This window comes from Symsagittifera roscoffensis, chromosome 2 (assembly GCF_963678635.1).
Source record: "Symsagittifera roscoffensis chromosome 2, txSymRosc1.1, whole genome shotgun sequence".
In the NCBI taxonomy this organism is placed as follows: Eukaryota; Metazoa; Xenacoelomorpha; order Acoela; family Convolutidae; genus Symsagittifera; species Symsagittifera roscoffensis.
The window spans coordinates 36,577,820-36,600,445 of NC_087063.1; the positions used below are offsets into that span (position 1 = coordinate 36,577,820).

A 22,626-nucleotide genomic window follows, 5' to 3' on the forward strand; every position below is an offset into this window, starting at 1 on the left:
GACTCAAAAAGACGCTCAGTCTGGGGCCAAGCTTCCCCAATTAAGACAATTATCTTGCGATTTAACTTCAGAACTATCAATTTCAAATAACACAAGTTTCTAAATAAGTGGCGAAACAAAAGTTTACGCGTACAATGACACTCGTGTTGAATGGTTGCGTCCCTCATGCTTGAAGGACCGAAAGCTTGAAATTAATTTCAGCCTTCTTTCAGCCAATCAAAATGGAGTATTCAAACTCTCAAAGTAAATCACAAAGTAAGAAAGTAAATCCAGGCCATTGAAGTTAAAATTGACGAATAGATAATAAGCAGATAAGTTTTCAAGACTGAAAAATTCTAACGGTTTTGAACTCATTAATTTTGATGATTATCTGAATCGTACTGCGGTTGTAACCCACAATTTGTAATATTTTTGATTATTTTCTTCTGGCTTAATACTTTTTCTGTTAATACTGACTTCGGTTTTGTGAGAAAGGCATTTAGCCAATAAAAACGCTTAGCGATTTTGATTAGTTGAGATTTTTCAACCAATCGGTCCTTTAAGCTTGAGTACCCTCCCCGTGTTGAATTGAAGCGCAGCGGAACAAGCAGTCGCTAATCGCCAATGTCGCGTTTGAAGTTAGCTATCACACTTTATAATTGTTCTGTGTCTGTTAAAAAAACCTGTCTGCTAAAAACTGTTCTGCTAAAAGCCAACTGGTTAATTTTAAAGCACTAGTTACTATTGGTTACCTTTTGATTACACTTTCAAGTTAATATTTTGCAACTTTTTTTGTGAATTTGTAACTTTTTCTCTTTGATCACTGAAGTTAATTTGCGCTATCTGAATTCTAACAGGAAGGTGAATAATTTACAAACTGAATTGTTTTATACGCGTAATTGGGGTCTAGCACAACAAGTCGATGTGACTTCAAGCCGAAGGGACTTCAGGCCGAAATTGAAACTTTACAAGCACCTCAAATCGCTCTTTTTCCATCAAAAACAAGTTGCTTTTCAAACATTTAGGTATGTTTAGTCCAAAATAAGCGTTCTTCATGACAATGAATCACTTAGTATTGGCATCCGTTAATAATATCAGCCGGTTTTGAAATGCATAAATTAAAAACAAGAAAATTGCCGTCAAACGTTTTTTTTGAACTTTGCTAAAGATCACATTCGGAGGATAACTTTATGAAAATGCCTGTAACATCTGAAGAAAGATCATGAGATTGGGAAAATCCTTAGTTTTCAAACAATTCAATTATCTTGATTTAAGGAGAAAATTTTCAGCTTGAAGTCCAAAACTTAACGTTTCGGCTTGAAGTCCCGTCGGCTTGATGTCCAGCACCCGCAGACAAATACTGTTTTAACCATACAGACAGATACTGTATTAACCAATCAGAATCGAGATGAGAAAACAAATTTACGAAATAAATAATTATTAGTTATTCATTTCTTCCTTGTCCCGATTCTGATTAGTTAATACAGTATTTGTCTTTTAAATGACGAGTCTGAATACGCGGTTGTCTAAATACTGCTACGTAACCATGTGTTTAATTTGGGGGCTATTCACATGCGCGAAGAACTGAATGGGCGAAAAAATTCGTGAGCGGAGGACCGAAAACAGAGTTAGCCGAAGGTCAGTTTTTTTGAAAAGAAGGAATTGCCATTCAATTAAAATGAATTAAATGAAGCAACATTTTGCTTCTTTCATAACTAAACCCTTGAAATATAATTTTTGTTACAATTCGGCGGCGGTCAGTGACAATTTGAAAATTTTGCATATTTCTGCGTTTATATATTCGGCCAATATCAAATTTCAGTCCCGGGAAATGTTTACTTTCTTTCCAAATTTTAGTTTACTGAAATCTGATTGGCTGATTTTTATTTTCGCGCATTCGGTCCTTCGCGTATGAGGGATTCCACCGTTCAATTCACCGAACACCGAACAGTATATCATGAATTCTCCGTTGCAGTATGAGGCTGGGTTCTACTCTCTTCATCTTCATGTCTACTTGAGTTTCAACCTAGTCTGGCCAACTGGTTTTTATTTCAAAACCATAGCGAAGCTAGCTAAGCGTTGGGTTTCAATCGTATTTTTGACGTGATACAGTGCGGATTTATATTAACCGGACAAAACGTTTTAAACTTGAAATTTAAAACGCGTTTTCCTCAAATTGGGGTCAGTTTAGGTGAAAACTTATACTCATGAACTTACATCATTACACCAAAATTACACCATATTAATTCTGCTAAAATTTAAAGCTAGTTTTGTTTTCATAACTTTTCATCTAAACTCAACCCATTTTGAGAAAAACGCGTTTTAAATTTCAAGTTAAGCTCGTTTTGTCCGGTTAATTTAAATCAGCACTGTATGTGAGCGTACTGTTTTCCTTGAGAAGTTCAGCATCGTGAGAAATTTATGAGCTTCGTTGGTTGGGAGGATGATCGATCAAAAGAGAAAACAAACTTTTTCGAAGGATATATGACCTACGGGGACCGATCGATTAGCAGACAATTGTTTTAGCATAAAAAGTTAAAACGAGTCTTTAAGCAGACAAACGTAATAAAGTGATGGATGATTGATTGACAGACTCAAAAAGACGCTCAGTCTGGGGCCAAGCTACCCCAATTAAGACAATTATCTCGCGATTTAACAACAGAACTATCAATTTCAATTAACACAAGATTGTAAATTAGCAGCAAAACAAACGTCTGGGGCCGAGCGTCCCCAATTAAGACAATTATCTCGCGATTTGTCAACAAAACTATCAAGTTCAAAAAACAGAAGATTCTAAATTAGCGGCAAAACAAAGGTTGACGCGCACAATAACACTGGTGTTGATTGGTGGCGTCCCTCATGCTTGAAGGACCAAATGCTTGAAGTTAATTTTCAGCTTACTTTCAACCGATCAGAATTGAGTATTCAAAATCTCAAAGTAAATCGCGGAAATATCATAGAAAGAAAATAAATCCAGGCCATTAAAGTTAATATTGACAAATAGACAATAAGCAGATAAGTTTTCAAGACTGAAAAATTCTTATGGTTTTGAACTCAATAATCTTGATGATTATTTATCTAGTAATGCGGTTGTAACCCGCAATTTGTATTATTTTTGATTAATTCCCACTGATTTAATACATTTTCTTTCTGTTAATACTGACTTCGATTTTGTGAGAAAGGCATTCAGCCAATAGAAACGCTTAGCGATTTTGATTGGTTGAAATTTTTCAAGCATTCGGTCCTTAAAGCTTGAGAACCCTCCTCCCCGTTGTGAATTGAAGTTGAAACGCAGCGGAACAAATGGCAGCTAATCGCCAATGCCGCATTTGAAGTTAGCTATCACACTTTATTATTGTCCTGTCTGTTAAAAATCCTGTCTGCTAAAAAACGGTCTGCTAAAATCCCTAGCACCATGATCTACAAGTCCAGGTTGCCAACTGGTTAATTTTAAGGTACTAGTTACTATTAGTTACATTTTGGTTACAGTTTAATTTTATTATTTTGTAACTTTTTTTGTGAGTTTGTCCACTTTGGAAACTTTCTCTCTTTGATTGCTGAAGTTAGTTTGCGCTATCCGAATTCTAACAGGAAGGTGATCAATTTACAAACTGAATTGTTTTAAACGCGTAATTGGGGTCTAGGACAATAAGCCGACGTGACTTCAAGCCGAAGGGAATTCAGGCCGAAATTGAAACTTTACTAGCACTTTAAATCGCTTTTTTTCGTCAAAAAAATGTTGATTTTCAAAAATTGAGGCATTTTTAGTCCATAATAAGCGTTATTCTTGACATTGAATTATTAAGGATTGGCATCCGTTAATAATACTAGCCGGTTTTGAAAGGCTTAAATTTTAAACAAGAAAATTGCCGTCAAACGTTTTTTGTTTTTGAACTTTCCTAAACATCACATTTGGAGGATAATTTTATGAAAATGCCTGTAACTACTGAAGAAAGATCTTGAAAATGGGAAATTCCTTAGTTTTCAAATAATTCAATTGTCATGACTTAATGAGAAAGTTTTCGGCTTGAAGTCCCTAACTTAACGTTTCGGCTTGGAGTCCCGTCGGCTTGATGTGCGGCACCCGCAGAAAAATACTGTGTTACCCATACAGACAAATACTGCATTAACCAATCAGATTCGAGATGAGAAAACAAATTTACGAAATAAATAATTAGAAGTTACTCATTTCTTCCTTGTCTCGATTCTGATTGGTTAATACAGTATTTCTCTTTTTACTGACGAGTCTGAATACGCGGTTGTCTAAATACTGCTATGTAGCCGTGAGTTCCATTCGGGGTCTATTCTCATGCGCGAAGAACTGAATGGGCGAAAAAATTCGTGATCGAAGGACCGAAAACAAAATTAGTCGTAAGTCAATTTTTTGAAAAGAAGAAATTGCCATTCAATTAAAAGGAAATGAATGACGCAACATTTTGCTTCTTTCATAATTAAACCCTCGAAATATAAATTTTGTTCCAATTCGGCGGCGGTCAGTGACCATTTGAAAATTTTGCATATTTCTGCCGTTTATATATTCGGCCAATATCAATATTCAATCCCTGGAAATGTTTACTTTCTTTCCAAATTTTTGTTAGCGGAAATCTGATTGGCTGATTTTTTTTTTCGCGCATTCGTTCCTTCGTGTATGAGGGATTCCACCGTTCAATTCACCGAACAGTATATCATGAGTTATTCGTTGCAGTATGAGGCTGGGTTCTACTCTCTTTACGTCTACTTGAGTTCCAACGTAGTCTGGCCAACTGGCTGTTATTTCAAAACCATAGCATAGCTAGCTAAGCGTTGTGTTTCAATCGTATTTTTTGATCTCAGGGAAAAAACATCAATGTTAAAACGTTTTCGACATTATGTCATCATCAGTGTTAAAAAATAGCAAAATTGTACCAATTAAAAGCACATTTAAAAAAAAGGAAACTGGAAAGCAATTAAAAACTGATAGAACTGATAGAAGTTCGTATTTTTTGACGTGATAGAGTGGGGATCTGAATTAACCGGACAAAACGCGTTAAACTTGAAATTTAAAACGCGTTTTCCTCAAATTGGGTTGAGTTAAGGTGAAAACCCATGAAGATAAAACTAGCTTAAACTTTTAGCTGAAGTAAACTGGTGTTATTTGTTTTGCGAAAATCGGGCCCAAAATTTTACCACAAAAATGGGTCATTTTGGCTTTTCTTACTTAATCAAAAATTACGCCAAAAATACCCAGTCGCTCACAGACATAATCATATCAAAGTGAGCCCCTTATGTAGCCCAACAAACTTTAAGCTGGGTATATTCTCCTAGACATGGTATAAAGTGATTTGTTTTTGTATAAAATATCAACTTTTTATTTAAAAACTTATTCAAACGGTTTGCAATTTTTTTGGAGATCATACCCGTCTTGAAGTTTGTTAGGCTACATAAGAGGCCCACTTTGATATAATTATGTCTTTGATCGACTGGGTATTTTTGGCGTAATTTTTGATAAGCTAAGAAAAGTCAAAATGACCCATTTTTGTGGTAAAGTTTTTTGCTCGAATTTTGCAAATTAAGTTACACCATATCAATTCTCCTAAATTTTTAATCAAGTTTTATCTTCATAAGTTTTCACCTAAAGTCAACCCAATTTGAAAAATAAACGCGTTTTGAATTTCAAGTTTAGCTCGTTTTGTCCGGTTAATTTAAATCAGCACCGTATATGAGCGTAGTGTTATCATTGAGAAGTTCAGCATCGGGAGAAATATATGAGCTTCCTTGGATGGGAGGATGATTGATCAAAAGAGAAAACAATTTCTTTCTAAGGATAGATGAACTACGGGGACCGATTGTATAACAGACATTTCTTTAAGCATAAAAAGTTAAAAAATAAAGAAATAGATGATTGATTGACAGACTCAAAATTACGCTCAGTCTGGGGCCAAGCTTTTCCAATTAAGACAAATATCTCGCGATTTGGCATGAAAACTATCAACTTCAAATAACACAAGATTCTAAATTAGCGGCAAAACAAAGGTCTGGGGCCAAGCTTCCCCAATTAAGACAATTATCTCGCGATTTGTCAACAAAACTATCAAGTTCAAATAACAGAATATTCTAAATTAGCGGCAACTGGTGTTAATTGGTGGCGTCCCTCATGCTTGAAGGACCAAAGGCTTGAAAATAATTTTCAGCTTACTTTCAAGCAATCAGAATTGAGTATTCAAAATCTCAAAGTAAAATCGCGAAAATCTCATAGAAAGAAAATAAATCCAGGCCATTAAAGTAAATATTGACAAATAGATAATAAGCAGATAAGTTTTGAAGACTGAAATTTTTTTTTGGGTTTGAACTAAATAATCTTGATGAGTATCTGAATCGTAATGCGTTTGTATCCGGCAATTTGTAATTTTTTTATTTTTATTTTTATCTGATTTAATACATTTTCTGTTAATACTGACTTCGCTTTTGTGAGAAAAGCATTTAGCCAAAAAAAACGCTTAGCGATTTTGATTGGTTGAATTTTTTCAAGCATTCGGGCCTTGAAGCTTGAGAACCCTCCCCGTTTTGAATTGAAGCGCAGCGGAACAAGCGGTCGCTAATCGCCAATGCCGCGTTTGAAGTTAGCTATCACACTTTATAATTGTTCTGTGTCTGTTAAAAAACCTGTCTGCTAAAAAACCGGTCTGCTAAAATCCCTAGCACCATGAGCTACAAGTCCAGGTTGCCAACTGGTTAATTTTAAGGTACTAGTTACTATTGGCTACATTTTGGTTACACTTTTAAGTTATTATTTTGTAACTTTTTTTGTGAGTTTGTCCACTTTGGACGCTTTCTCTCTTTGATCGCTGAAGTTAGTTTGCGCTATCCAAATTCTAACAGGAATGTGAACAATTTACAAACTGAATTGTTTTATACGCGTAATTGAGGTCTAGGACAACAAGTCGACGTTACTTCAAGCCGAAGGGACTTCAGGCCGAAATTGAAACTTTACAAGAACCTCAAATCGCAATTTTGTTGCATCAAAAACAAGTCGCTTTTCAAAACTTTAGGCATGTTTAGTCCATAATAAGCGTGATTCATGACAATTAATCACGTAGGATTGGCATCCCTTAAAAATATCAGCCGGTTTTGAAATGCATAAATTATAAATAAGAAAATTGCCGTCAAATGTTTTTTATTTTTGAACGTTCCTAAACATTACATTTGGAGGATAATTTTGTAAAAATGCCTGTAACTACTGAAGAAAGATCATGAAAATGGGAAAGTCCTTAGTTTTCAACTAATTCAATTATCATGACTTAATGAGAAAATTTTTGGCTTGAAGTCCCTAGCTCTACGTTTTGGCTTGAAGTCCCGTCGGCTTGATTTCCGGCACCCGCAGACAAGTACTGTATGAACCATACAGACAAATACTGTATTAATCAATTAGAATCGAGATGAGAAAACAAATTTTTGAAATAAATATTTATTAGTTAATCATTTCTTCCTTGTCTCAATTCTGATTGGTTCATACAGTATTTGTCTATTTACTGACGACTCTGAATACGCGGTTATCTAAATATTGCCACATAACCATGAGTTCATTCGGGGTCTATTCACATGCGCGAAGAACTGAATGGGCGAAAAAATTTGTGAGCGAAGGACCGAAAACAAAATTAGCCGAAAGTCAATTTTTTTGAAAAGAAGCAATTGCCATTCAATTAAAATGAATTAAATGAAGCAACATTTTGCTTCTTTCATAACTAAACCCTTGAAATATGAATTTTGTTCCAATTCGAAGGCGGTCATATTCGGAATAAACGGTCAATTCGGCGAAGTGAGTTTTCGGCCAATATCAATATTCAGTCCCTGGAAATGTTTACTTTTTTTCCAAATTTAGTTTACTGAAATCTGATTGGCTGATTTTTATTTTAGCGCATTCGGTCCTTCGCGTATGAGGGATTCCACCGTTCAATTCACCGAACAGTATATCATGAGTTCTCCGTTGCAGTATGAGGCTGGGTTCTACTCTCTTTATGGCTACTTGAGTTCCAACCTAGTCTGGCCAACTGGTTGTTATTTCAAAACCATAGCATAGCTAGCTAAGCGTTGTGTTTCAATAGTAATTTTTGACGTGATACACTGCGGATTTAAATTAACCGGACAAAACGCGTTAAACTTGAAATTTAAAACGCGTTTTCTTCAAATTGGGTTGAGCTTAGGTGAAAACTTATGAAAACCTTTAAATTTTAGCAGAATTAAAATGGTGTAATTTGTTTTGCGAAATTCGGGCCCAAAAGTTTACCACCAAAATGGGTCATTTTGGCTTTTCTTAGTTAATCAAAAATTACGCCAAAAATACCCAGTCGATCACAGACATAATCATATCAAAGTGAGCCCCTTATGTAGCCCAACAAACTTTAAGCTGGGTATATTCTCCTAAACATGGTATAAAGTGATTTGTTTTTGTTTTTGTATAAAATATCAACTTTTTATTTAAAAACTTATGTAAACAGTTTGCAATTTTTTTTGGAGATCATACCCGTCTTGAAGTTTGTTGGGCTACATAAGAGGCCCACTTTGATATAATTATGTCTTTGATCGACTGGGTACTTTTGGCGTAATTTTTGATAAGCTAAGAAAAGCCAAAATGACCCATTTTTGTGGTAAAGTTTTTGGCCAGACTTTCGAGAAACAAATTACACCATACTAATTGTGCTAAGTTTTTAAGCAAGTTTTATCTTCATAATTTTTCACCTAAACTCAACCCAAATTGAGAAAAACGCCTTTTAAATTTCAAATTTAGCTCGTTTTGTCCTCTTAATTTAAATCAGCACTGTATATGAGCGTAGTGTTATCATTGAGAAGTTCAGCATCGGGAGAAATCCATGAGCTTCCTTGGTTGGGAGGATGATTGATCAAAAGAAAAAACAATTTTCTTCTAAGGATAGATGACCTACAGGGACCGATCGTTTAACAGACTATTCTTTTAGCATACAAAGTTAAAAGCGAGTCTTTTAACAGACAAAGGTAATAAAGTGATGGCTGATTGGTTGACAGACTCAAAAAGAAGCTCAGTCTGGGGCCACGCTTCACCAATTAAGACAATTATCTTGCGATTTGTCAACAAAACTATCAACTTCAACTAACACAAGATTCTAAATTAGCGGCAAAACAAAGGTGTAAGCGCACGTAATCGCATGTTTTTTCAAAACAATGTTTTTTCAAAAATTTAGGCATATTTAGTCCATAATAAGCGTTATTCATGACAATGAATTACTTAGGATTGGCATCCGTTAAAGATATCAGCCGGTTTTGGAATGCATAAATTGTAAACAAGAAAGTTGCCGTCAGACGTTTTTTATTTTTGAACTTTCCTAAACATCACATTTGGAGGATAATTTTATGAAAATGCCTGTAACTACTAAAGAAAGATGATGAAAATGGGAAATTCCTTAGTTTTCAAATAATTCAATTATCATGACTTAATGAGAAGATCTTTGGCTTGAAGTCCCTAACTTTACGTTTCGGCTTGAAGTCCCGTCGGCTTGATGTCCGGCACCCGCGTAATTCTAATATTGTTCCATTGTGCCTGTTGGATCTAATTAACAATCTCCCCCCCCCCCCCCCTATTGTATCTACTTAAAAATCTCCACCCTATTGTATCTACTACAGAATCTCCCTCTTTCTTGAAAGAGGGATTGTTGAGTAGATCCTGCCTGCTTACCGAAATAACTTTGCGGGAAACACTAAAGACCTGAGCATATCAAACCCATTTGGTCGAATGTAAATTAAAAACAAGGATAGCTGGTTATTGTGCAAGTAGCACAGTTTGTTGTCCTCAAAATACAGAAATTTTTTTTTGTCAAATACCTCAAAACTGTGTTCAGAGGCGCGTGTGGGGATGTGTTTCTGGTGTTCCTCGAGGCAGATTTCTCCCGTCAATTCGCCATGAAAATAGTGGACAAGAAGTCCTTCACTAGCACAATCATAGCACCCTCAGCAACTACAAGTGGGGTGCTGCGCAACTCTGCCAATGACTTCTTGAGCGAGGTCAACATTCTCAAGCAGTTGCAGCATGTAAGTCCATCAAAGCTATGTTTGGTCACTCTCTTCTTTATGTCGACACTGAGTCCGTATTCTGCAGCTGCTCGAAAAAGCTTCTGCTCGGTTTGTCTTGATTGTTAAGAGTCGATAAGGTAGTGAAGTCTCTTATATCAAAATCCTACATCAAAAACCTTATATAAAAATGAATCCATATCTAAACAGCCTCAGCAACTGGCTTAAGATCAGAAATCTGTCTCTATGAAAAGACAATATCAACAACATATATCTTTTTAACTCGGTTATGGATTTTTGCCTTGAACAAAATATAATGGTCGATGGTTCCAAACCACCCACAACACGCAACCCAAAAATTCATTTTTGACAATCAACTGAACTATCATTAATCATTAAATAAGCGAAGCTTTTTTTTTCCTTTTTCGAGCCTAAGTCGCAAATATTGTTGCGGCGCAAATTTTGTTTCGACCAAATGTGTTAATTTTGAAAGTGTTCATTTTGATCAATAACCAGCTATTAAGTACAGCCAATGCTAAGGATGTTAACAAAAACTATTAAATTACAAATAGCACTCAAGCTTCAAGGTATCATGGATCTGTAACGTAGAGGTAAGGAAGGAGACCAGCAACGAAAAAGGGGTTCGAACCGGGGAAGCGTCGGATGTTCTAATAAACTTTTTCGTATACTAGTTAAAATGCGTCCGCTATATAAATTGAGGCATGTTACTTGGTAAATTTCTTTTTTATTCAAATTTACCGGTGTTGCTAATGCGTCATAATTGGCTTGCATCACTTAGCAATTACGCAGACTCATAATTGACGTGCGTCTTTTAAGAACTTTTGTAGACTCAAAGTCTTACTCATTCAGTTTTTCCCAGTAGCGTTATCGGTCATATTTTTGCTTGTGTATGCGAAATGCAGCTTCACTTTTGTGCAAACATTACAAAAAGACCTACAAGTCTTGAACTATGCTGCTCCCATTTGGACCGCCACCCTAAGTTACACCAACTGGAAGCACCTTCAAATGACGAGGAGCAATGTCCTTTGAGCAACAGAAAGATGCTAACGAATGAGTGACATCACACATTTACACGACGAAACAAAAATATTCCGGTCCGAAAAGTCAATGAAATGATCTCAAAGCAATTTTTGGTAGGCTGCTACCAAAAGCACAGAGCTGACTATCAAGAACATCAGATCCACACTCGAACATAAGTTCAAACCCGACATTGAACACTTGCTTATCGAAAAGCAGGAAGGCATCTCTCAGCATGATTGTGTCAGAGGAGTCTCCATACATCAGAAGTACAGAAGTTTCTTAAATAAGATTCTGAGCTACTTGGCAAAATACTACCACTATTATCAGCAAACGAAAGTACAATCGAACGGAAAACCAGATGTACAGTCTCACATCTTAGGGTACTCGACGCATTTAAATAGTTAACAACCTAGACTAAACAACAATGTACCCGACATCTGCTCAAGTTGTTTGATAGGACCACGCACCACCGAACATCTCTTAGATTGCCGGTTACACCCCACCATCCTTACCATTGAGAGGTTATGGGAGATTTCCGAAAAAGCTGCCAAGCATCGGCAGAATTACTTAACCTGAGATAACGGAAGTTGTTTCTCGGCTCTCCTCACTAATTTAAAGCTGCTCGCTTTTACCGCTAGAGACCTTGTGGGAGCTGCAGTGAAAGATTGACATGACGAATACTGATTAAAAACGAAAATTCCCTGACTTTTTCTCTATCTCTCAAACCTTGGCGATCTCCCAATTCAATCGGAAGCTCGAAGCAGAGATCGATGTAGCTACAACAACAAGATTTTTTATATAGGTCGCGATGATTTTTTCCACGCATTTGGTCCAGTGTTAATTCTTTTTTATTGAAATTCAAAATTTTTTAAGGCCATATTTAAAAAAAAAAATTAAAACGTTCAAAGAACAAGTCTTTTTTTGTTTCCTTGTGTTCATTGATTCTTTTCCTACTGTATGTTGGCTATGTTCAATTGAAAGTGCCGAAGTTAGGAAAACGCAATCAAATTTAGCTATCTATGCTATAAACTTAACCAAAAATCAGCAACGGACTCATCACTTTAGTTTTTTTCATAGGGTCTGTGTTTAGCCAGCTCTTGAGTAAAACGCTTTGGACGTAAATGGGCAAGATTTTGCTGGAAGTTTCGAATATGCCTGGAATTTAAAAAATAATATCTTGTTTTATGGTATGATGCAACTGTTAATGGCGAAGCACCAAAAAGAAAATTTCAACCAATCATAATCCTCTGAAATCGATACGAGGTCCTCGTTCGTGAAGGGTTTGTGCCGAAATTTGAAAGCAACATAACAGAATGTGAAATAATACTTTCTCTGGATCTGGATGTGAGTTCGCGTCGGCGCATCGCGCCAATAACCACCGTTCTTATTTCGGGATTCTCAAGCTTGCAACACGTATCACTCGGATTGCCTTATCTGCTATCTGAAAACATTTGATAACTTGTTTTATAATCAAATCAAGTTTCAAACGAATTTAGGGCTCAGTCAACTTAGATGCTCGGGACAGCAATCGGGTGCTAGTCTTTTTTCCCGTGAACAACTTCGTCCACAGGACACATCTGGACTCGCGGTACCTTGGTTCATGATGAATTCAAATTTCGTAGTGTCTCCTGTACACTTATCCTGGAGGTAACGAATACGCCTAGGACGGCAAAGGTTTTGGGCTCAAATCTGACTAGGACCTGTTTTTTTTCAAACGGTTAACTATTCCGGTTCAAAAAAACGGTTAACTATTCCGGTTAACTATTCCGGTTTCGGCCTATTTTTTGTCTGCTCATATTTTGTCGGCTTAGTTGCCGCATCTAAGAATCGTTTTTTTTTTTCTGTAAACAGTTTTCACTTTAGTTGCGTTAAGTGTTTTAGCATTTTAAATGTCCGGCCGAATCGTATTTTTTTTTGCTCATTGGTTGTAATTTTACTAGCTCGATATGGGAAAATTTCATATTTTTTTTCAAATTTTATCTTTTGTCGGCTAATTAAATTTTGGTTAATTTTATATTGACCTTGTGGGTTTCTTTTGCGTCGTTTGAAAATCGAGAAAATTTTGTGTGCGTTGTTGTGCTCTGAGGGGGGAAAGGGACATGAAATTTTTTTTATCAGTTTAAAATTGTTTTGATGTTTTTGATCTGAAATGTTTCTGCTCAGGTATTTTCGGTTTTGTTATTGCTTGTTAGTTATAAATTCAATTTCAGTCAACCATCTGGCTTAGAAGAGACACAAATGCACGAGACCACTTTTTTTTTACTAACAATTTTTTTTGACAAGAACAGTTTTCCTAATTTTTTGTTCAAATTTTTCCGTGATTTAAATCAAATTTGTATCGCAAGTGGTGCGAAACTCATCTTCGCCTCTATGTTACGCTTGCTATTAGTAAGCGTTATCAAGTCGGAATATAGAATTTATTGGGTTAACAATTAGTTTAACGAAATCACTTGAATAATTCGATAGTTTGATTTTTCAGCTTCTCCGGTAAGCTTGGTCTTGGCACGGCTATGGTCCTAGGTTGGAATCGGTTTAACACCTTTGTCTAAAAAAACAGCTGAGAAAATTGAATTTTCAAATAAAAGTTTTGTTACAGAAAGAGTTTTGATTCATTTCTGTTATTTGTAAATTACCAATTATGACGTGGCATAATTTCTTATTTTTGGCTTGTTGTGTTGCAGGATGAGTTTTCCTCAAATTGAACAGAGTTGAGACAAAAGTTGCTTGCGTTGTTACGTTTGTTTGGTATCACAAGTGGTGCGAAGCTGTGCGTCGCCTCTCTTTTAAGTTTTCAATTGAATCAAACCATAAACGTTTTTTTTAACTGAACGAAAATTTAGTTGTCAAGTTCAACTGGCTTTCAAAAGACTTAGATTGGTACTGATTCCTAGAATAAGTTGCAAAAATAATCAAAGTGACCTAAGACAAGTGATTTCAAAGCAATTTGTTTGTTGATGTAGGCAGCTTTCTCATTTTGAGTTGCTGACGGAAATGGGCCTGCAATCGTCATTCGGAAAACTTTTTTTAATCTATTTTGAAAAATTAAACTAATTATTCTTGATCACCTCTGGATGTTTTTCTTGATGTGCCCGTGAAACTCTTATTCTGCTAGTTTTAGATGAAGATTTCGAATCGTATCCATTGAGCTGCTAAAAATTCTAAAAGCTGTCTGGACTGGACTGACTGTTTTTCTTTTTGAAGGCATTTATCATGACGGAATTATCATCATCCTGGTTCACACACTCTCCGATGTCTTGCGAAATTGGAGTACGATAAGTTGCCGCAGCATACGTCACATGTTCTTCACCTGTTCGAGCCCCTCGTGATTGGCGCGACAGTGGTGATAGCTTGTGCTGCTTTTCCTTATCAAACCCCTTTGTGTCTAGTAGCTAAGTAACCCCTAGATTGAGAAAGTTTACAGAATGGTCACGTTTCGGGGGTGCTCACCCGCACTGTTTTGTGAGGTTCGCACTGTTTTGCGTGAGGCGAATGTTGCGCGGCTTTTCTCAGACTCTCTTCTTCCTTGTTATTTCGATGCTTTTTAGTGATATGGATTTTCGGACCAGTGATAGTATTGCATATTCTTTCACAGATAGAACATCTAGCGTCGGTTATTTTGGGAGCTCTTTGTTTTCTTGTGATATCATCTCTCTTCTCAGCTTTTTCTTTTTCCCATTCTTGATGTGGCGAATACTCGTGGCGATGGACTTAGCTCATTCTTCTCGGTTCAGCGCTAACTCTTCAATGATGTCCGGGTCCTTGCCACTGTCCAGCAGGTTGGTTTCCAGAGTGATTTTGTTTTGTCTTCTCCGGTTGTGCCATTTTTGAAGTGCTTCGGTGGCCATCCTAAGACGACTTGTTTGGTCATCTTTAAAAAGTTCATTCGGAGAATATGACTAAATCCGTATGAGGCATTTTTCTTTCTTCCTTTTCGCTGTAAGCTTTCTACTTCAAGCTTATTCTCATCAAACACATGGTTTGTTTTTGCATCTCTAATAAGGGGGCTGTTTTTGTGCTCCAGATGTAGTCATATTTTTGAGCAGTTTCCTTCTGTTTCTCATCTTAGTTTCTAGCCTTTTCCATGGTCAATGGCACAGTCGAAGAAAGTTGTGGTTTCCGCTGATGCCTCTATGATCTTAGTTTGTGTTGGTTTCGTTAGCTTCGAGAGATTTAGCATTTTTCATGTAATAGAGACGGCCTGTTGCATGCTAACTCGTCTTCGTTCTGCTCTCCAAAGAAAAGGTGTTCTTCCCTATCTGGGTGACAATTTTCGTCGAACTTCGCTAGACTGTCGGTGACAATGTCTCTCCTGTTTCCTAGTTCTTGCTCTTTTCCGTTTGTTGTCATCAACAAAAAAATATCTGTGCTCGTTTTTTTTTCATTGCGATGCTCCCACTGGCTCTCTTCAGGTCTTGTGGGGGAAAAGAACAGCCTGGACTCCATAGCCATTTGATTCCAGAGAGAAAGTTGTTTCGATGCATTCGTCTCTCTGTACCTGTTCTCATCGCGGTACTATGGTAAATATTAAATAGTACGGGAGATGTGCTACAAACTTCTCTTTCATCCGTTTTTTGTAGCGCGTGGCTCGTCCGATGAAAGCGATGTGTTCCCGAGCGAGAGCTCTCGGGAATCCCATTGCTTTTTTTGTTCTCCGATAATGGATTCGGCAGTTTGTTTCTGCAGACAAGTCTGCAGTTTACGCTTGCCACATCTTGAATGTCCCGAATCCATAGGCAAACATCCATAAATTTTGTCTGATATAATATCATCACGTCATCAGCTGCTACATAACTAATGAATCTCTAGTTCTTTCTCAGCTATACTCAAATTGTCATTTTAAGTGGTAATTAATTATCATCAGCATATTGGTAAGTTTTGTACGTAGCGCTGCATAAACTTAGCATACTAGGAGAATCAAACCTAACTGAATCAAACCTACCTTTACTATTAAAACACATTCATAGGATGAATATACATTTCAAAAGAATCGTGAAATTAACGAACGGTAAAAAAAAGTTTGTAATTAGTAAGAATTTATTCCGTTTAAGTTCAACTTTATTTTAAATCTTTAGGTAAGTTTTAATTTTTAAATAATCAATTTTCCTGTAGCGCTTTTTACATTCTCTTCTGCCTATTTACTTTTTTCCCTAATTCTTTTTTATTATAACTATGTTGGATTTAACCCAGTAAGGCCCTGAGCCCTTCTTCACCGTTTTGGTTTTGGCGGATGGCGCTAGGAATTGAATCCACGATCACTAGGTCTCAATCGCATATTTTACTTCTGAGCCACGGGTTCTTTTGTGAATATATATATATATATATATATATATATATATATATATATATTTAATTAGTTATGAATTTTTTAAACTGTATGAATTTTAATTCAAATGTTATAAAATGTAGTTTTTTCTTCAAAGATAAACACGATGAATCTGGTGGCAATAAGCCAGTTGCTTTGATTGTATAACAGCTTTATAACTCTTGAACGCATGGAGCATTTTTCCAGCTTTTTATTTGAAGGGGGTTAGAAACGCAGCTCTTCAAATGATCTCCGAGTATGCACAGAGTGGTTTTCAAAACTGAAAAGGTAAAGAAAAGGCGATTTTCCGAATAAAATTTTGTTATCGACATCAATGCAGTTTTTAGTAGTTCGTAAACATGAAGCTCATAGATTGACAGAATTTTGTGTTTTTCAAAAAGATCTCGAGAGTTGTCGCGGCGTTTCCGAAAACAAACGAACTTGATACTTTTTTGATTTTTTTTCGAAAACAAACGAACTTGATACTTTTTTTGAAAAATAGTTTTGAGAAACGGGTAACTACAACAGCCGGCTCTTTTTCCTTCCCCCCCCCCCACCTGCAATTTTTTACCAGTGAAGTTAGTGTTCACGTTGTCCGATCATTATGATAACTGACATGCGGACTAATTGGGATGTGCCAAACACATTTGGTCTTCATATTTAACCTTGTAAAACCACTCGTTAAATTGATGGCCGTGAGAGGGGGTAAGGAAAAAGAGCCCAACAGCCTTATACAAGAACACCGTATTGAATCAATGGCGTAATATTGGATTTATAATAACAGATGAGCTGATTTTCGGTAACAAAATGGCGTAGTGTACAAACCATTCCACTTTGAGTTGCTAGTTTTTTCGAAGCATGTTGAATTTGTGGTTGAAATAATAATTGGGCATGTAAAAGAAACTTTTTTTCTTGTTTTTGCTAAATAATATTTTTACTTCATCTTATTCCTTAGAAAAGTCTGTCAGTTGTCTGTATTGATAATTGTGTAGAAGCAAATAAAGTCTTTTACTACTGCTACTACTACTCATCCCTAAATAATTGCAAAACAACTGATAATTAAATCGTGTGTTGACAGTTTTCATATCTTCGCATTCTCGTTCATTGAAAAACTTATATTCGCATCACTCAATAAAAAAGATCGGCTCTTTTTCCTTTCCCCCCCCCCCCCCACCTGCAAAATTTTACATGTAAATTTGTTGACTACATTGTCCGATTGTTATGAAAATTTACATAAAGACTAATAAGGCTACGACAAACATATTTGGTCTTCATACTCAACCTCGTAAAACCACTCGTTACACTAATATATTGAAGCTCGTGTGAGGTGGGGGGAAAAGGAAAAAGAGCCAAAAAATCTTCTAAAAAATGCCAAAAAAATTTTGACATGAAGTTTTTATTATGCCAATCAGCAACGCAAATCAGCTGTTTGGGTTGCTCAGCCAAAAAGTCAGTGATTCATGGGCCACCACGATCTGTAACCGTTTCGTGCGTGAGATGCATTAATTATCCGGCCGAAATGCACCAAAAGTTTTAAGTTTGAGGGGGGATGGGGTTATATGGGATATTTAATTCCCATTGAATTTAAATGATGTCATTCATGAGTTTTGTCGTTTTGATGATTTTGCGACTGAATGTGACTTCGATTTGAGAAATTACTCATTTTTGACTTTTTGTTCCGTCCCGCATTTGTTGGAAATCTGATTTCCGAGACTAAGCTGAGCTTAAAAAGCCTCGTGAACAAAGTCTTACTTGTTGGAAAACACATTTTGGATTGCGTGTTGTTGCTTTTCTACTGATATGATCCTAACTTATTTAAAACATCGCCTGTTTTGTCCGTAAAACTGGTGGTTTGGCTGTGGATTACATGATTTCGTTTTATTACTTTTCTCCTGATATGATCCTTACATATTTTATACATCACGCATTTTGTCGTCAAACTGGTAGTTAGGCTTTCGATTATATGTAGTATCGTTATCGAAGTATCGGAGAGCTCTGTGGAATCAATGAAAATGACTGGGCTTCTGGATGTGTTTTACGGACATCTTCCAGCTAACGGTATTGTTACCATGATAGGCTCGTTAATTACAGTAATGATTGTCGCTAACTTGTCCAAAAGGCTCTTCGGTGCCATTAGAGCAGGGAAGCCTATTTTGCGCGTTCGTACAAAGACAGAACAATGGACCCGCATGGTAGGGGAAAGGCTACAGTTTCTATGGTCTCCTGTTACATCGGAGACTCCCGTGGGTTTGAGGGATACCCAGTCAGAGATCAGAATGGCTCATGCGGATTACAGTGTCCATAACCAAAGTGGATCTGAAGAAGTTGCGCCGCTGTCAATGGAGCCAAGACTCTACCCTAATCTCCCTTGGCAACTAGAGATGCGGCTCAGGGAGATTGCTGAGTCACGGCGCCAAATGGATCGGCTGAAACGCAGAGCGAGGGGAGAGCCGACGTCATCAGATGTTTCTGACGAGTCGACCACGCCGCAGTTGATTGACAGAGGCTATGCGGAAGAACGTGAAAGACGACGCCAGTTGGTTCAACAAAGCGTAGAGCTCGGCGGCGACGGTGACAGCTCCATAACACCTCAGCCGTCGATCAATTCAACTGCTCTGTTAGCTTATAGTCGTGATAATAGAGCTAATCAAACGGACACCTATGCATCTGAGGAGGAGGAAGAGATGGAGATGGAGATACATTCTACAAACGAAAGGTTGATGACGCCGCCAAATCCTCATCAGAATTACCGGATGATGCAATGTGGCCTGCAACAGAATCAGCAGCAGCAGCAGCTATTTCAGCCCGGCAATGTGGGTTTCAGTTTTGGAGGTAATAATAAGAATAAGGTTTAGAGGTAATAACTTAGATAAAATATATTATAACGGGATTTTACCTGTTGTAGCAGCCTCAGACTCCAGGGGTGGCCTTCCGCGTAGTTTTTCCCAAGTCGGGCATTTGATTGATACTCGCAACCATATGCCCTCTGTTCCTGACATGCCAAATGCGACCTACGAAGACGGCCGCCTATTTCAGAACTCGCAGAATGATACGGCACATCAAATGCACATGCTACAACAAGAACAACATATGGCACAACTTCAGTACCACAACGAGCAAGGTTACCACAATGATAGAGCCGAGGAAAACAATTATTATGAGGATACGCGCAACCCCATCCAGCAGTACTCGGAGGAGCTGCACGAGCCTCAAATTTATCAAACAGAAGAGCATCAGCATAATTCAACTTATGATTTGGATCAAAATCAGATGCTCGAGGAAAACAGGGGCATTAACGGACTTGCAGGAGACGTTGAAAACAGTCAAGTCTTGGCAGGTCGGCTCTCTTTCCTCCCTGAACGCATTAAGAGTCGATGAAAGCTCTTCCCCCTTTTGATTTTTTTGAAATTCAGTTGGTGAAAGTCTCTGAAAATGACTTTTTATAAGATAAACTGCTTCAAAACGTGTCAGAGTGCAGAAGTGAACAAATTTTTGCAACATTTACATGCAAATTGCCGTGTGAACAATTTTATATCAGTTTTTGACTCTTTTCCAGTCCCCCCTTTCAAAATACCGAGTTTTATGTTTGTTCTACGTGTTATTACGGCTAAATGCGTGATGTTTCGCTGTAACGTATGAAAAACAAATCTGTTCAGAATTGTCCATTTGGTCACCACGCCAAATTTCATTGCATGATGACAACGGTAAAAAGACTTTTCAAAGCTGAATTTGAAAGGGGGAACTGGAAAAGAGCCCAGTTTTTTTGTAATTTTATCAATTGTCATATAACAGTCCTAAAGCATATAACAGTCTTAAAGCTCTGAGAAATCCTAGAACAAGTCATGATTGGCACTTTCTAAAGCTCTTTTCCAAGAAAGTTCGTTTTCTACAAAGACTGTTTTTTTCGAAATTCGAAAGTTTTCTTCTTTAATTGCGTTTATTGACTCTTTTCCAACTGTCTGTTGGCTATGTTAGAATCTGCGAGTTTTCACTTGTAGAATTTTGCCTATCATCTCATCTTAATGAAATTATGAAAATTGACATACATTCTCATTAGATTACTCCAAATATGTTTGGGCTTCATAATATAGAAGCGGAACGCAAACTCTTAAACATGTTTGCATTGGTTCCAGGAGCATCGCATTTTATAATCTCATATAATGGTATCTCTTTTTTCCAAGCGACGTTGCAAATAAAAGTGCTCATTAAGTTGGTCGAGTTTTTGCAGCATTATGTTTGGCTTTTTTGCTGCATAGCATTATATCTTTGTATCATCTGGTGTATTGGCGACTTGTTCCTGTTTGATAAAAACAGGTATTATGAAAATGTATGGATTTGCTTTTTTAAGATTCGATGAACGAGCTCTTTTCCACTTCCCCCCCCCCCACCTTTCAAAATATCGAGTTTTATGTTTGTTTTTTGTACTATTACGGCTAAATGCGTGATGTTACGAATTAAAGTATGAAGAACAAATCTGTTCACTGTTGTCGATTTGTTCACCACGCCGAATTTCATTGCATTATGACAAGGTTAAATAAGCTTTTCAAAATTGAATTTAAAAGGGGGGAAACTGGAAAAGAGCCGATGAACGTAGTGAAGATGCTTATATAGGTTGCGGTGTTTTTTTTGTTTTTTTTATTCAGGAAAATCCTTAAAATGCTGGAATAACTAACGATGTGCGTTCATTCATATTCATGCATTAATGAAAGCACTTTGGTATATGTAAACTTTGACCACAATTTAATTTCATCTAAAAGTTGGCTCTCTCCAAATACGAAAGTGGAAAAAACGTGAAAGGCTTCTAGTTTCGAAATTGATTTTTAATCTAGCAGGTGGCGTAGTGTATTAGTACGAGCCTTCATTTTTTCTGAGCTAACTCGCAAAAAAGTGTCCATTTAAAGTGTTCACTTGTCAAGATCTGTAGCATTGGAAATTTCATAGCATCTGTTATCTGTTTCATTTGTGGCTAGTGTTTGCTATTAAGTAAGCGTCCGTGGCTCAGTGGTTGGTGCGTGAGACTAGTAATTTCTAGGTCGCGATCGGTCGGAGATCGAATCCTAGATTTAGACGATTTTGTACTAATTCGAGGCTTATTTCTTTTGGTCGTGTTCTCTCTAGTTTTAGCTTCGCTTCTGTGTAATTTTTTAGATTTTCGAGCTGAATAAAAGTTTTGCCTATTGATTCAGATTTTTTTCTAATTGGATTAGTTCAATCGATCATTAATTGTTTTTTGAAGTTCTACGAGCTTCAAAGCCCCGATTTTTTTTAATTTTGTAATTCTAAAATTGAATTTTAAAAAACAAGCCTTTTTTTCTGTTTTTGTGCGTTCATGGACTTTTTTTCAACTATCTGTTGTCTATGTTTATTTTTTTGAGACGGTTTTGAATTTCTTTGAGAACTACTACAGCGTTTTTCAACAAATGGCTTGAAACGAAATATCGGCTAATGACCAGTGTGCCTAGATATTCCGCAAGTCTCTTTGCCTCTGTTTTCTACCCCCCCCCCAACATTTATACTTCGTTTTTGAAAAACTACGTTATTGCCTATTGAAGATTTTTTCATAGGTAAATTGCCTGCCAAATCTGAGGTTAAGGGTTTAATCGGAAAAACAGTTGTTAGGAATGCAACTATGCCCTAGTTTTTGGATTTAGAAAAACTAGGGCATAGTTATTGGATTTAGAAAAAGTCAATAATTTGGAGTTTTGATGAGTTTCCTCAAAAATTACCCGGTCAAATCTAAGATTGAGGTTTCAATCGAAAAAGACATGCACTGGAAAATTTCTCTGTATAATTTTTTGTAGAACAACAAAGTTGGCTTCAGTAGAAATTTTTTCTCTCGAAAAATTTGGAGCGAGACCTGAGATTAAGGATGCTGCATAAACGAGTTTTTCCGTTTTTTGTTTTTATTCTGAAAGAAGAAATTGTTCAAATGGAGATGTTTTAATATCCCGTCAAAAAGCGTGTTCTTCATAGATTTGATGGGAATCAGGGAATTGTTAAATGTCCAATTTTTGACATTTTGAAATTTACGTCAGTAACTTAGTTTTTGATTTTATCAAACAGCTTTACCGGGGCCCCTAGTGTTTGTCAGTTTTACCTTTTCTATATTTTTTCACTTTTGACCCTTTTAGCACTATCTGTTATCTAAGCTTGTGTTTGCGAAGTGCAGAATCTGCTCTGTATAACTTTGTAACTTAACTCGTTGTGCCATACATTTTTGCTTATGGGTAGTTGAGAAAAAAGAGCCCTCAACCATGCAGGTCACTCGATGATTCAAAGAAAGTCAC

At 36.8% G+C, this 22,626-nt stretch overlaps 2 protein-coding genes across 2 annotated transcripts in view; one reads left to right on the top strand and one right to left on the bottom strand.

Moving 5' to 3' along the window:
* Positions 1-22,626, bottom strand: part of LOC134839803 (AP-1 complex subunit mu-1-like) — a 379,140-nt gene that overhangs the window by 290,710 nt on the left and 65,804 nt on the right. The gene's annotated exons all lie outside the window — the stretch shown is intronic.
* The window catches only part of LOC134839826 (myosin light chain kinase A-like), a 76,029-nt gene continuing 60,064 nt past the window's right edge, over positions 6,662-22,626 (top strand). The window contains exons 1-2 of the mRNA XM_063855449.1: positions 6,662-6,678; positions 9,828-10,017. Of these exons, the coding sequence (XP_063711519.1) occupies positions 6,662-6,678; positions 9,828-10,017 (207 nt within the window). The remainder of the gene's footprint in view (positions 6,679-9,827; positions 10,018-22,626) is intronic.